At 40.0% G+C, this 14,151-nt stretch overlaps 1 protein-coding gene across 2 annotated transcripts; it reads right to left on the bottom strand.

Annotated features, from left to right (window-relative positions):
- Positions 1–1,175: 1,175 nt before the first annotated feature.
- Positions 1,176–13,283, bottom strand: LOC103024634 (transcriptional regulator QRICH1). 2 transcript variants are annotated; one of them, XM_007247714.4, is made up of 12 exons: positions 13,100–13,283; positions 10,517–10,797; positions 10,259–10,339; positions 7,699–7,833; positions 6,544–7,254; positions 5,825–5,978; positions 5,549–5,703; positions 5,334–5,448; positions 4,693–4,801; positions 4,401–4,552; positions 4,077–4,167; positions 1,176–3,395 (listed from the first exon to the last, which is right to left on the bottom strand). In XM_007247714.4, the coding sequence occupies exons 2-12, from the start codon at positions 10,763–10,765 to the stop codon at positions 3,206–3,208; spliced, it is 2,142 nt and encodes a 713-aa protein (XP_007247776.3). In that variant the 5' UTR covers positions 10,766–10,797; positions 13,100–13,283; the 3' UTR covers positions 1,176–3,205. The 2 variants fall into 2 exon arrangements, with proteins under 2 accessions (XP_007247776.3, XP_022538480.2); XM_022682759.2 differs by lacking the exon at positions 13,100–13,283 and adding an exon at positions 12,920–13,047.
- Between the last annotated feature and the right edge of the window lie 868 nt (positions 13,284–14,151).

The following is a 14,151-nucleotide window of genomic DNA, read 5'->3' as shown; positions in this document are numbered from 1 at the left end:
TCCGCTGAAGTCCAGCGTCAAGTGTCAATGAAGTTTCTTCAGCACCGAGGCTGGAGCATTATTAGCATTAGCTGCTAACTGCAGCGCTAGCACTGTTGAGAGGTGAGTATATTGGACTGTAGCCTGTGTCTTTACCACAATAAAACAAGCTATGTGATATGAACTAATAGCTGATAGAGCCCCGGGTTACCGGAACACTCAGGGTTCCTCAGTGTAGCTCTGTCAGGTGGCAGTTACTAGCGCTAAGTGCTGCTAACAGCGCTGTTGAAAATATTGGAAATCTAATCCTACTGTAAATAAAAACTAAGGGTGCTTTACTCATCCAAATAAACAGTTTTCATGAAAGAAATCTGTGCAAATTAACAACATGGCGACACCCTTTGTTCCTTACAATTCTCGCTTAAAATGAACCTTATAATCCAGTGCGCATTATGTATAAAAATAGGCCAGAAAATAGACATTCATTGAAATGCCGTAAAATATGTTATCTGAGTATCTAAGTGGTCATGTAAACCGCATACTCTGTCTTAGATTACATTAAACCCAGCTTTGATTTAGAAATTCGAAAAGAGTAGAGGTGCAACAAAAACACTTTTGTTTGTTGGTGAATAAGTGGGGCAAAAAAATCTAATGGTTCATATTAATTAGTAAATAAAGTGGAACAATTAATGGGAGTCTTATTCAGCTTTTCAGCTTTCAACCTTTGGCCTGATGTTATTAGCTCTAGAACTAGCTCCAGAAGAAAAAAAGAACCAGTATTCCTGTACCTTGTGTAGCTGTAGATTAAACCTTATTTACAAACAGGTAATACAAGGAATCTGAAAGGTATGTTATTGGCAGGCCTACATTCTACAACCCCGTCATTGTCATGTATGTGATAACAGGACACAGCCAATTTCTTTAGGTTCACTGAATCACTAAACTGCAGTGTAAAACCAAAACAAAACAGACCAAAAATCTACACAATGTAACTAAAGCTGGACAGGATTAGTGTCTCAGGGGGTCCTGTGGTAATTTTCTCTTTTATGGGGGAGAAAATTAAAGCTAATCCCTGTAAAAGCCTCCGGATAGGGCTTAAACTACTTAAATTTATAAAGGATTTTATAAAGTAGTAGCTGCTTCCCTTTTTCAAGAAAAATACAACTAGATGCGTCAAAAAAAGACAACACACACAGTTACAGGGACCTCACTGTACAAAAGGCATGTTTGAAAACACAGGCTCCAATTCACCAGTCTCCAGCACCACTATAATAACAATACATATCAGATTACCATAGATGCATATATATAAAAAAAAATAAAAACAAAACAAAAAGAAAAACTGAACCAGAGAGTCTTTCCACGTAGAGTACACTCCTCAAAAGTGTGTTGACTGTACTCCTGCCATGTCCTACTTCAGGGATGTGGTGCGTGAACAAGATTACAAGATGATCTTGAAGAAGAACCTGCGTTCTGAGTGTTTTGCATTCTGCATTCATGCTTCTGACTGCTTGCTGCTCTATATTCACTCCCTCGCAGCGATGTGTCCAGTCTGTTTCTGCATTTTTTTAATGCCAATTTTTCTTTACACCTCTCAGTTCTGATGCCAAAAGAACAAACCAAGAATTGGTGCAATGGGAAAACAAATTACAGAAATATGAAGTGGTGTAAGTAGGTGGTTGGTGGGTGGGTGTGGTACAGGGAGCTACATATTCAACAGCCACAGCGAGAAGAGAAGAGAAATCACACGTTGAGAAATGAGGTTAGATTGTGTCACTCCAGCGGCCATCGTTCAGAGAAAATTCATAGTAAGTAATGTCTTTATTATGAAATAAAAAGGCTCATGAGTCGAGTTCAGTCCGGTCCTCAGAATAAGCTCTGCACATGCTCCAGCAGCAGCCCAGCAGAGGAGGCAAATGAAACCAAAACGAAGGAAAAAAAAAAAAAAAACACGGAAGTTTTAATATTAACAGGTTGTCAGTGTATAAAATTATAATAGGTTGCACCATAATCTCTGTTTGCAAGCTGTGTAGTATGTTTTTCTTTCAGTAAATGCACTGTCAATTGCAACGTGAGAACATAATCAAGTCCATACTGCAATTCCCATTGTGGCTGTATGGTCTTGAAAAAGTACAAGAACTACAAATAACCTAAGAAGGCCAAACGAAGAAACGCCTTGCTAATCAAAACCTCATAACGCTGAAAAATGGCCAGTGAAGTACTTTACATAACTATAACCATGTTATTGCAGACCATTTTAGAACTGTACATTATTTTTGAACATATACAGCAAAGTGAAAAGACGCCTGGCTAAATATATCAGTTGGTATACTAATAATATACCTTGACCATGATGTTAAGGCCAGTTTATGCGTCTGCATCAAATATATGCCTTGCTTTCACACAGTGTGGAAATTTTGCAGCTGTTTTTTTTTTTTTTTAACTCAGAATCGAATGTTTTCAATGTGATGTGTTTATCTGCACAAAGCACTGCTACAGACAAATGGAGTCCAGCGCAGCAGACACGCAGGGTCAAGTTCAAATTATTTTAATTTTTGCATGCTGCTCTTCGACCGTGGCCAAATCACAAATCAGTCTATAAATAAAACTGTCTATAAATAGCCACTTGTAGGCACCTCCTACTTTTGCGACTAACCGGCGCACACATACTGTGTTCAGTGTGAAAACACCTTTAGCCAACGCAATAGCCTGACGCAAACCGCAGCAACTGATTGGTCTGCTGAGCATCATTTTCTTGCATATTCTTGCAAGTATAAATGCTCACAATAGTGATGCTCGCCTTTTTTCTTTTCAGGTTAGCTATCCGTCTATAAACTCTGTGAAGGACAGATGCTTGCAGACAGATGTTTGACTTTATTCTGCCACGTCCATAACAGTTTTAAAATGTCCTTCCACAACAGAGACCGTGCAGATATTCAAATCACTACTTTATGGATCATACGTAGTAAATAATTTAAGTAATTTAAGTAATTTAAACATTGCCTCCTCTGGAAAACAGCCCACGTACCGCCGGTAGTGCTCCACTTCAGCTCACGGGTTAAATACAGAGCACAAGGAGACAGCAATGGCCACAAGAGTTAAGAGTTCCCTCCTTTGAGCGTGTGAGCGACTGAGCCGCGGAGAAGCTGCGAGGACGAAGGAGATCAGAGGCAGAAACGGACTCGTTCTCGCTCTCATTCTTCTCCCTGTCCTTCCTTGTACTCCCTCACTGAATGTTGGCCTGCGCGATGGAGATGATTTCCTGGATTTCACGCACCATCATGATGCGCGTGAGCATGTGTTCCAGTTGCTCGCTCGTGATTGGCTGGGTGGAGTACCATATGGGGCTGTTGGGGGCCACAACCGGCTCTGGCGTCAGGTAATAAGTGTCGTTCCGGCCTTTGGCAGTCTGAGGGCTAGGCGACATAAGCAGAGAGAGCATAAATCAAATGCATAACATTAATATTTCAGTGCATAAGTAAACTGCAAAGGTAAGCAATTATACAAAAAAAATTACCCGAAGCTCTACAGAAAGGTTCAATCCTATTTCACCCCATGGTCCTACCACTTAACGCTAGTGGTAAGGAGTAGGGGTAAGGAGTCCTGATTCTTGTTAGGTTGGAAGGGTATGTTAGGGGAAACATTAGGGCTACATGACCCTTCAAACTGAGATGCTCTAAACAAAGGGCTATGAGAACGGCACAATGGTGCAGCACAATCGATCAAATAAACCCACAAATGTAAGTATTTTCCTTGTTAAAAATTATGATAACCACTATATTACCATAGTTTATAGTTTACCATTTATAACAAGCATGAAACATTCGCTAGGTTTGCCTCAGTAGCTAGCTAGCTAGCTAACTTTCCCGTTCCACCTTAAAAAGGTGAAAAATGTCAGGCTCTGGCTCATAATGACAGTTTATGTGTGGGTCTGGTCGGGCTTGATTTTTTTTGGGCCCAATCTAAGCTCTAACGCAAACAAACAAGAGGCTCTGACAGATCACATCCATGTTTAATGCAGGAGACCCCACACACAACCTACAGGTCAGTGCACATGGCAATAGGGACAGGCAACCATTGAATTTGTTGTGACTTACGATTTAAAGAGGTAAAAGTCGTAGAGTTTAATTGGACATCGGAGTGGATTCTCTGGATCCTCAGCTTGCTCTGCATACATGTCATCCGTCACTATAAATAAAAGACAAGTTGTGTTTACAATGAGTCTCAGTAACCAACACATTTCTAAGACTAGTCGTAAATTTGTTTTTGAGAACAGTATAGCCCTAAGATTTCTTATGAGGAACTGAGGCACAAGAAAAGAAAGAAAAATCCTCCTAAAAGTCCAAATGGGGAGAAAAACTAACAGAGAAAATAAAACTGAATTTTGGGGGAAAAAAAAAGAAAAGAATATAAATACACACCTTTCTGCCCAACATGATGGGAGCCTACACCCTTCAGGTAGCGGATGCTGGTGCTCTTGTCTTTCGGATTGGCTGGGTTCTTCTTTGTGTGTCTGAGCACTTTGGAGAAGGCCACTTTCATATGCTGCTCCACTGTGGTCAGGTGGAAGTACCTGAAAGAGAGGCAGCTGTCTTTAGTCTAAGTTCTGCACTGATTCTTCATCTTTTTAAACAGTACTGTACATACATGGCTAGTTTTAGATCAAACATAAGCCAGTTCAAAATAAATAATTATAAATACATAAAAGCTTACTTGGTGTTGAAGTACATTAATGTTGTAAGTAGAGTAGAAGGAGAATGTGCTCCCAGCTGTTTACATTCCCACAACATCTCCTCAGATACATGACTAGGAATAATATAACCTGGAACAAGAAGCAAAGAACCACAAATGACCAAGCTAATACCAACAACCTATACAGATTCACCACAACGAGAGCACCGCTAAGACTTCTGTATAAGCCTGGGTGATGTTATTAAAACTTGACTGTCATCATGCTTATAAGAACTGGCAAATTATAGTCATATAGTATATTTAAAAAATATATAATGTTACAGTATTAGCAATTATTCCTATTTTAAGGCACACCATGAATGAATGTCTATTTTCTGGTCTATTTTCATACACAAGTTACACCGGATTATAAAGCACATTTTGAGCAACACTAGGAACAGCTTAAGGTCAAACGAGCTCTGGATGTTAATCTACAGAGATTTCTCACCTAAAAAATGTTAATTTGGGTGACTAAAGTGCTTCTGTTTTTTTTTCCAGTAAGCTTAGACTTCCAATACTTTAGTGTAGTTAGCAGCAGTCCCATATATGTTGAGGAGCCCTAGGTTTGGGTAATTAATTCAGTACATCTACAATGCATACAGAATTTCACAGGTACAACTTACCAAGTGGGTGAATACTGGGCCTCCACTCCTCTAGTATTTTGTGTAAGCACTGGGAAAAGCGAGTGTAGTACAGATCTGAAAAAATGTCGTCCACTCTGTTGTTCTCAAACATGTACTACAACGAAAAAGCACATGCAAGACAAATCATGAATAAACTTTATATAAATAGTGCTAATATTAAGGCATATAATACAAGGAAAGTACAGTCAACATACTTTCTGTATGCATAAGAAGATATAATAAAGCGCGTCGGGTTCATACTGCTCGTCCTCTAAGCCACGGGCCTCCTGGGTCATCATGGCTAAAGCCACATTGAGTTCAGCTACTGAGCTGGAGATCAGATCCTCCCGGAAACGCAGCGGCTGGCGCCCTTCAAATAACGCAAATACAAATTAACAAACATATACATTTTAAACTATATTTTAAATGATACAACTAATTTTCACAGAATAATAATATTAATTAAGAAAAATGAGAATAAGTAAACTCACGGCCAATAGGAGCTAGTTTGTTCTGTTCGTTCTTATCCAGCTCTGAATTTTTGCGCTGTACCCAAATCCTCCAAACCTCTAAACCTTCCTCAGATTTAAGTGTGTTTGGAAGGAGCAATTCAGGAGGTGCTTCTGCTTGAGGCTCCACCTCTGCCTAAGGGAGGTAACAGAGGGTGGGAAGAAATACAAAGTCAGTGAGAGCCTTCATTTTATTTTACTGGCAAGTATATAGAAATTCCTATTTATTCCTAATCAATAAAGTATTATATATATTTAAATATCAAGATATGACATTTGATAAACTTTTAACACAGAGCTAGGCAATATGACTATCGCGATACATATTCATATTGTGTTATTACTGCTGTTTTATTAAATGATGTGCAGCTAAAAATAAATACCCACTGTATGATGCATGAGAGTATTTAAATCAAAGTTTTTAGGAATCTGAAACAGTTGATGCATTTTGCCTGCTAATATTTTGTACCATGAAAATAGTGTCCTTAATTATTGTAATACAATATTTTTATCACATTGCCCAGCTCTACTGTTAAGAATCAGTAATAGTTGTATGAGAATCAATCAGTGGTTGCAGCCCCACTAATTTAAACTATATTTTACCAATTTAACTGCCAACCTCGTCTGTCAGATTACATCAGAATACACCTTTCCTATAAACACACCTTTGCATAAATCAATACCCGTGCAGCCAGACTAACCTGTAGATGGAGCTGCTGTTCCTGAACCTCAGCTTCCTGGACGTGTTGCTGCTGCTGGGGGTCCCATATGTGCAGAGCTTGAGTGGTTCCCGAGTACCCTCCCCCTACGGTCTGTACTGCTACTGGGATGTGGATATTTCCATTCATAAACTGTGCTGGAAAAAGCGAGTGCACCACTTCCTCCTGTGTGGTCACCCCAGCACCGGACACAGGCACAGCCACCGCACCAGCCGCCTGGGCCATCATCTTGTCCTTATCTTTGTCCTGTGTTGCGGGTGACGCTTGCACCTGTACGGTGCTGTAGGCCTCCTGTGGGATTGCGATGTGGGCCACGCCCTGCTGTTGCGGGGCCGAATACACGGGGATTGTCCATGTTTCTCCTGCCGGGCCTGTGATGGTGCCGGTGGCGCTGTACAGGTGAGTGCTGTCCACAGTGAGCAAGTCAGGCCGCAGGGACAGGTAGCCCTGTTGTTGGCCCTGTGGGATGGCTAACACTGTGGCCAACTGTTGGCCCTGGGGTAGAGAGTACGACACCACTGTGGGGACGTCCACTTTGCGTTTCTTTGCCGGCTGCAGGACGGATGACGAGGCTCCTGGCCGTCGCTCGGCCTCGCGAGGAGAACCCTGCTGATGTGGGGGAGATAGCGTCTCCACTGTCTGGATCTGGATCTGCTGTCCTCCAGCTACTGCTGCCACCAACTGCGCCTGGAGCTGATACAGATGCAGAGTTTAGATGCAGATGTTGTCTCTTAATCACATATGTTCATTTTTACAAAATAAACAATATACACAACATTTTTGTTTTGTCAACACATTACAAAAATACACAACCTGGGCTAAACTGCTGATGAGCCACTCAGAACCCCATTGCTTTTCTCTACCCTACTTTTTCTGTTGTTACTTTTGAGTCCTATCTTATTACATGTTGCACATCTTCAGTCATGTGTTTTTCCTGGACACAATTCCCTGTTTGCAATGCACATTCAAAAACATAAATGGATGTATAAGCAAGTTTTAGGAGCTAGTGTCAAAAGGTTTAACAAAAAAGGTCCTAAAACAAAATAAATTAAAAAAGGGTAGCACGACAAATACCATAAACATGTCACAATATTTAGTTCTGTATGTCTGCAAATGTATGTATTTTGTCTTCTATACCTGTTGTTGCTGTTCCTCTGTAAGCTCCCCCTGCTGCACCAGCTGTGTCGTCACTCCCTGTAGCTGCTGCTGAGTAGGAGAAGCCACCTGCAGCACCTGACCAACCGTCTGACCCTGCTCGCCCTGGATCTGCACCTGTGGAAGGAAAAGAGAAACTTATTAAAATCTTATTAGCATCATCAGATATATCATTACAGAGGTCTTAACATTTCACTCCCTTATTCTTATTAGGACAGCAAGGTCAATTATTTTGTTTTGGCAATAAAATTAATACATTCAGGCTTGATATTAAAAGTAAATGGAAATTAGAAGACAGTTCAGAATTTCATATATCTGAACGTGTTAAACAAATGAAAACATAGCTCATACTGTTATCAGTATAGAGCCAAAACAAATGATTTGAACTTGCTGTACTATTACTTTGAAAGAAAACTATCTGTACTTTAAAATATTGCATAATAGGGCTGTAGAATATATAACCACACAATATATAACAGTATAATCATTGCAATGTGTGCATGCTCAATAATTACCATCACACCTTGCAGGATGTGCAAGGTCATGTAAGGTATATTTTAGGGCTGTCCCTAACGATTATTTTTTAAACGATTATTCTAACGATTATTTTTTTCGATTAGTCGACTAATCTATTCATTGAGAAACATATTTAAATAATTATTTTACGTTTTAAAGCAAACGATAAATTACTATATTTATATATAATAACAACAACAACAACAACACAAGCCTACTAAACCAAACCCCACACTTATAATCACTTACATGTACAGCACGTTGTTTAGATCTATAACGCTAAAAATGGATAAGCTCCCATACACCACAACCGTGTGTTGCACTGTTTTCTGTGACCGCTAGATTTTGTGACCACTGGCAAGTAGTTCTCAGCAGACCGGTGCACTGGCCGATTCGAAACGTGTTCGTTTCTAATGTTTACCCCGACTGGCCAAAACGGTTCAGTTTAGGGCTGAGGGTAAGGTGTAGGTATAGAAAGCTTCCGTTTTGCCAATGAACGCTCATAACCGTGAGCACTGGTCACAAAATTCCGACGGTGACAGAAAACGGTGTGACACCGCAGCGCCGACGGCGCTAGCTAAAATAACTTAAGGCAGCTAGCTTAGCTAAACACCTGAACTTATGAATAATGCTACTGTTTCTGGAAACTGCGAAATGCCATGCACAAATATAAACCAAAAATGTATAATTTCTGCCTGTGGCAGGTTTAAAACCTTTGGTAGACAGCCTTAAGTCTTTTTAAGGACACCCGCGGAGACCCTGATGTAAACGGTAACTTACTGTGTGACCCTGTTGACATAGTGCTCCTGGATGTTTGCGCTTCAAGTGCTCCTTTTGCACGTATGGCAGAGGACCACATTGTTGCCCTTTTGCGTGAAATGCTCCCAAACTTTAGATGCCCGCTGGCGTTTTTTTGTAGCTGGAGATTGCTCTCCGGAGTCCATGCTCTCTAGAGCTTAGATTCTCTGCCCGAACCCGACATGACCCGAGGCCCGCCCGTAAATCCGACCCGGGCTCCAGAAAATAGTCCGAGATGTAGGCGTCTGTTTTTTAATTATATTTTTATTTAAAAAAAAAATAACGAAAACTGAAAGTGAAACTAAACTAATTTATTTATAAGCGCTGTTTTCACTACCGCAGTTCTACAGCGGGGGTGTTGTGCCGATTCTGTCCGCGAAGCGGGAGTCAGATTCAGCAGAGAGTCGGATTCGGCACAAACGCGGCGGCACCTCGCGGTCCGCGGTGTCAGTTGTAAGCGCTCGCGCTAGCCGCAAAATACGGCAGAAAACACTGAGGGAGCTGCAGAATTATGAATGGGACTAGAATATGAGCACGAGGAGATCAAAGAGAACCTTCACCTGTGAGTAGAACAAGCAAATCTCTCTCTCTCTCTCTCTCTCTCTCTCTCTCTCTCTCTCGCACGTGAACTCCTCCGCGTTTGACTTGCAGAACTGTGTTTAGCTGTTCTTAAAAATCATTTTAATTAAATAATAGTTCTATGCTTCTATGTTACCGTGTTAATTAACATAATTCTGATCATATTTCGCTCATTAAAACAGCCCGAAAACAGCCAGTTGGAATTTTTGGGCCCGATCTAACCTCTAATGCTCTCCACAGGCGCCGCCATGTTTACGACGCGCCGACGCACGTTATGCAAATCGATGTATTTTTGTAATCGATGACGTCGATTATGTCGATGCGTCGCCCCAGCCCTAGTATATTTAATTAAATATAATGCTTTAGCTTGCTTGATACAAATGTATTCCATGACATATACCTGCACAACACAATTTATTTTTTACTCAAATCTCTGATACATACGGGAGTTATTAATATAATAGCATAGACCATTCATTCTACAACAAACAATATTATGCAGCCCAACTGTATATCATTACATGGACACTATGCATACTGTCTGTCTCATTACACACCTATAAATCAAAAGACAAGAAATGCAAGAGTATATCAATTCTTAAATAAACATGAGTAATGAATGAACAAGCCAAAAGAGAAGCAATCTAACCTGGACTTGAATCTGCTGCTCAGATGCCTGCTGCACAGCTGCAGCCAGTTGTGGTGAGATCTGTGCAGATGTCACCTGCACCTGCACAAACACACAATTAAGAAGATCAGAAACTTGGGGTTTTACAGAGTATCCTAGTATGTATATGATTTTTTTTCACAATTTCTTTTGACCACTGTACAACATTTATCTTGGTTTATATACCATAATTACAAAACCTCTATAAGGGAAGATATACATAAAGAGTCATTCTCTTACCGGACATGCCAGCTCCAGCAATGATCCTGCCACCTCTGTGCTGTCAGTGTAGATGCAGTTGGCCCCCTGTTGGTAAACCATGGTAGTGGTAGTGCCACTGGTCTGCTGGCTGAACTCCTGCAGGACCTCAGGGCCTTTGGTGGCCAGTGACTCCAGGAACTCCTTCATGCGGTGCTGAGGCACGGTTCGTGCCTTCTGTCGCACATACTCGTCAAACGAGATCGCACCGCCTTCAATCGGCTCATTCATGACAGGTCAATCCACCTTGCACCGGCAGGAACCTAGAAAGAGGCAGTGAGACCAGTGTCAGGACATTTGAAAACCAATGGAAGCAAAGACATGAAACACTAAGCAATCATTCATTTAGCTGCTTGCTTCCTGAAGAGTAAACACCCACTGTACTGTCATTTTCACAGCTCAAAGTGAGAATCCATTCTACTGTTCTACAAAACAGAACCACAGTCATCTAAGCAAAGAGCACATAAAAAAGAATGAGTCTCTAATTGCTGCACTTTGGAATACTGCATCTGTTCTGAATTATAAACAATTACCAACTGATTCTTAAATGGACATATCAAGTTCTTATTTAATTGTCTGCACAGTAGAGATGGGCACTCAATCTGGAAAGTAAACAAAGCCAACATTCAGAACCTCTAACTAAATTCATTTTGTAATTTTAGTGCTATGTTTTTTCTTTAAAAAAAAGTATTGTACTACTTTTGGCAATAACACTCTGTGTGTTGTAGCAAAAATACTGTTTAATTAATCATAATATATTTGAGGTCATACTGCCAGTACTAAGGAGGGGCAAACTCTTGAATCCTTATTAGACAGATCAAAATATTTTAGCATATAAGCAAGCCTTTATTTACAGAGCCTCTCTAATAAGTATCAAGGCAAAAAATTTACGTATGTGGAAATTAGGGTTGTGCAAAATTGTAAAACAAAAAATGAATCTTAACATTCTTCAAATATATAAGACATTCTCGATTGCAACTTTTTTCTATTTTAAACACACAGCACCATTTAAAAAGTGGTGTGCAAGCTATTGTTTCCTTTACATTTTATTTCAACATTTGTATTTAGCTTTTTTCTCCCAGCCCTAGTGAAAATATTTGAAGAATTGTAAAATTCTCAAATGTTTTAATACTTTCTTCGCTTGAACAAATGAATGCTCTATGGCATAAGATATATTTTTCAAGATTAAAGATAAAGTTTTTTAAAAGCTTGGGTGTCCCTGTGAATATATAGAGTATACATTTCAACAATCATTTTTAATTAAATGATTTCATTTAAATCAGATGTTTTATAGCAAGGAAGAAACTAAAACTGTGTACTTGTATAATTTTGACAAATAAAATCAACAAATGGAAAATGAAAACAAAACCCAAAGCAGTGCCAAGATGCATGAAAACTAATTAAAAACCAGGGTTATTCCACCAAAATTGTTAATAAGACTTTATTAATATGAACTTGTTTTCTTTGCATTATTTGAGGTCTGAAAGCTCTGCGTCTATTTTATTATTTCAGCCATTTCTCATTTTCTGCAAATAAATGCTCAATATGACAGTATTTTTATTTGGAACTTAGGAGAAATGTTGTCCATAGTTTATAGAATAACACAACAATGTTCATTTTATTTATAAATATACCTATACATAGCGAAATCAGAGAGACTGATTCAGAAACTGAAGTGGTCTCTTAACTTTTTTCCAGAGCTGTATGCATCAAGGCCTATAGAAGCGCACTATATAGGGAACATGGGCCAGCGATTTGAGACCGACCCGAATCCTCCCTTGGAGAGATCTCAACCTTCCATTCACATTAGCAATCCTGCACAATTACTGCCTTACTGTCTGCAAGAATGGATGAAAATGCCAGGGTTTCAAATAGCTAGTATATAACTTTAGTGCTACATTATTTTTATGGTGGTCATATATGTAATAGATGTCTAATACATGTTAAAACATTCTTACCAAAATAATAATAACAGTAGGTTAGCTAGCTGTTAGCTGGCGTTATTAGATGCCCATGGTTGACAAGGGAACGCTACAAAGCAGCTAACTAGCTTTAGCTATGGCTAGCTAGCTAGCATTAACTGTCTGTACAAATAAATACAAAGCATTTGCAAAACCTCACAGTATAAATATGTGCTTTAACTACATATAAAACATATTAATACGCCGAATACACAGCTACAAAAACCCTAGCAAGCTATTTTAATAAGCAGGCTAGCCTAGCTAACCTATCGTTAACGAACTCGCTAGCTTAGCTTAGCAACCCAGAGCAGCCGCCACGGCCGCGCATCTCGCCATGCTACCTTAAATAAAACCCCAACCAATTTCCGCCAAAACACGCCGTTCAAAAACTAAAACCACACCAAAGCCCGCATATAATCCTCACAGCGCACGTGTGGTCCGGGTGGTTCTGCAGATACCGAGTCAGAACCGGCCCAAAGTGCCCTTTTCTCCCATTTAGGAGCTGCAAACAATACCAAATAAATGCAGTGACGTGTGCTTGCTGTAGCTCCACATTAATCACAGCGTTAAACCGCGCCGCCGGCTCGCCCGCGGAGAGTCCTACCGTGTTAGGAAACGGAGAAACGAGCCTCCCGGGTCTCCCGAGCGGAAAGGAAAAGCCGAATATCTTTATAAATATATATTTTTACACAAATACAGCTTTTTAAGAGCGGCGGGCTGACGGAAGTAGGCCCTTCTATGAAAGTGCGGGACCCCGGACTGTGGTGTGAGGAGAGCGCCGCTTCAGTGGAGGCGGGGAAGGGGCTGGAGCTCCCTCTTCAGGCTGCAGTGGTGCTGCTCAAAAACACCAAAAATACAGCTCTGAAAGAAAAAAAAGAAACCACTTAAAAATTATGTATTTCTTTGATTTTACCGAATTGAAAACCTCTGGATAAAAATATAAACAAGAGAAAGATGGATGATCACAAGCCATTTTGTTTACATTATTTGAGGTCTGAAAGCTCTGCATCTTTTTGTCAATTTGACCATTTCTCATTTTCTGCAAATAAATGCTCCAAATGACTATATTTTTATTTGGAATTCGGAAAAAAATGTTGTCTGTAGTTTATAGAATGAAACAACAATGTTCATTTTACTCAAATATCTACATATAAATTGCAAAATAAAAAAACAGCGGTGGATGGTACGCTCCCGCTCTCATTCTGCCTTTTGCTCAGCTGCCTGCCTGCAAGATGATATTCAAACTTTCCTCTGCTTTCTGTTATAACTACATAACACAATACTTGTGGTCAAAAATACTCAAGTCACTTTTTTGGTAGAGCACTTGTACTTTGTACTTTTACTCAAGTCTGGGGTTCTAGTATTGTTTAATAGAGTTGCATCCACAATCTTTTGGCTCAGTGCTGTATTAAAAAAAACACCAAAAAAAACTGTTGGCTTAATTGGAAAATGCAAATGTGTTTGATTAATAAAGCTGCGTCAGCAAAGCTTTGCCACAAATTTGAGGTGCCAAAACTTTGATTGAGGTTGGTCCAAAAACGTTGGTCCTTAATTGACAGACAGCACTGAGAACAGTGGAGAGAAATAGGGCCGTGTAAGTTCCCTCAGTTGGCATGTGGAAGATGCCTGCCCATCTGCCTATTTATTCTACTATTT

This window comes from Astyanax mexicanus, chromosome 24 (assembly GCF_023375975.1).
Source record: "Astyanax mexicanus isolate ESR-SI-001 chromosome 24, AstMex3_surface, whole genome shotgun sequence".
Classification (NCBI taxonomy): domain Eukaryota; kingdom Metazoa; phylum Chordata; class Actinopteri; order Characiformes; family Acestrorhamphidae; genus Astyanax; species Astyanax mexicanus.
Note: the sequence above shows the minus strand (reverse complement) of the source record. Positions and strands in the feature narration are given on the sequence as shown.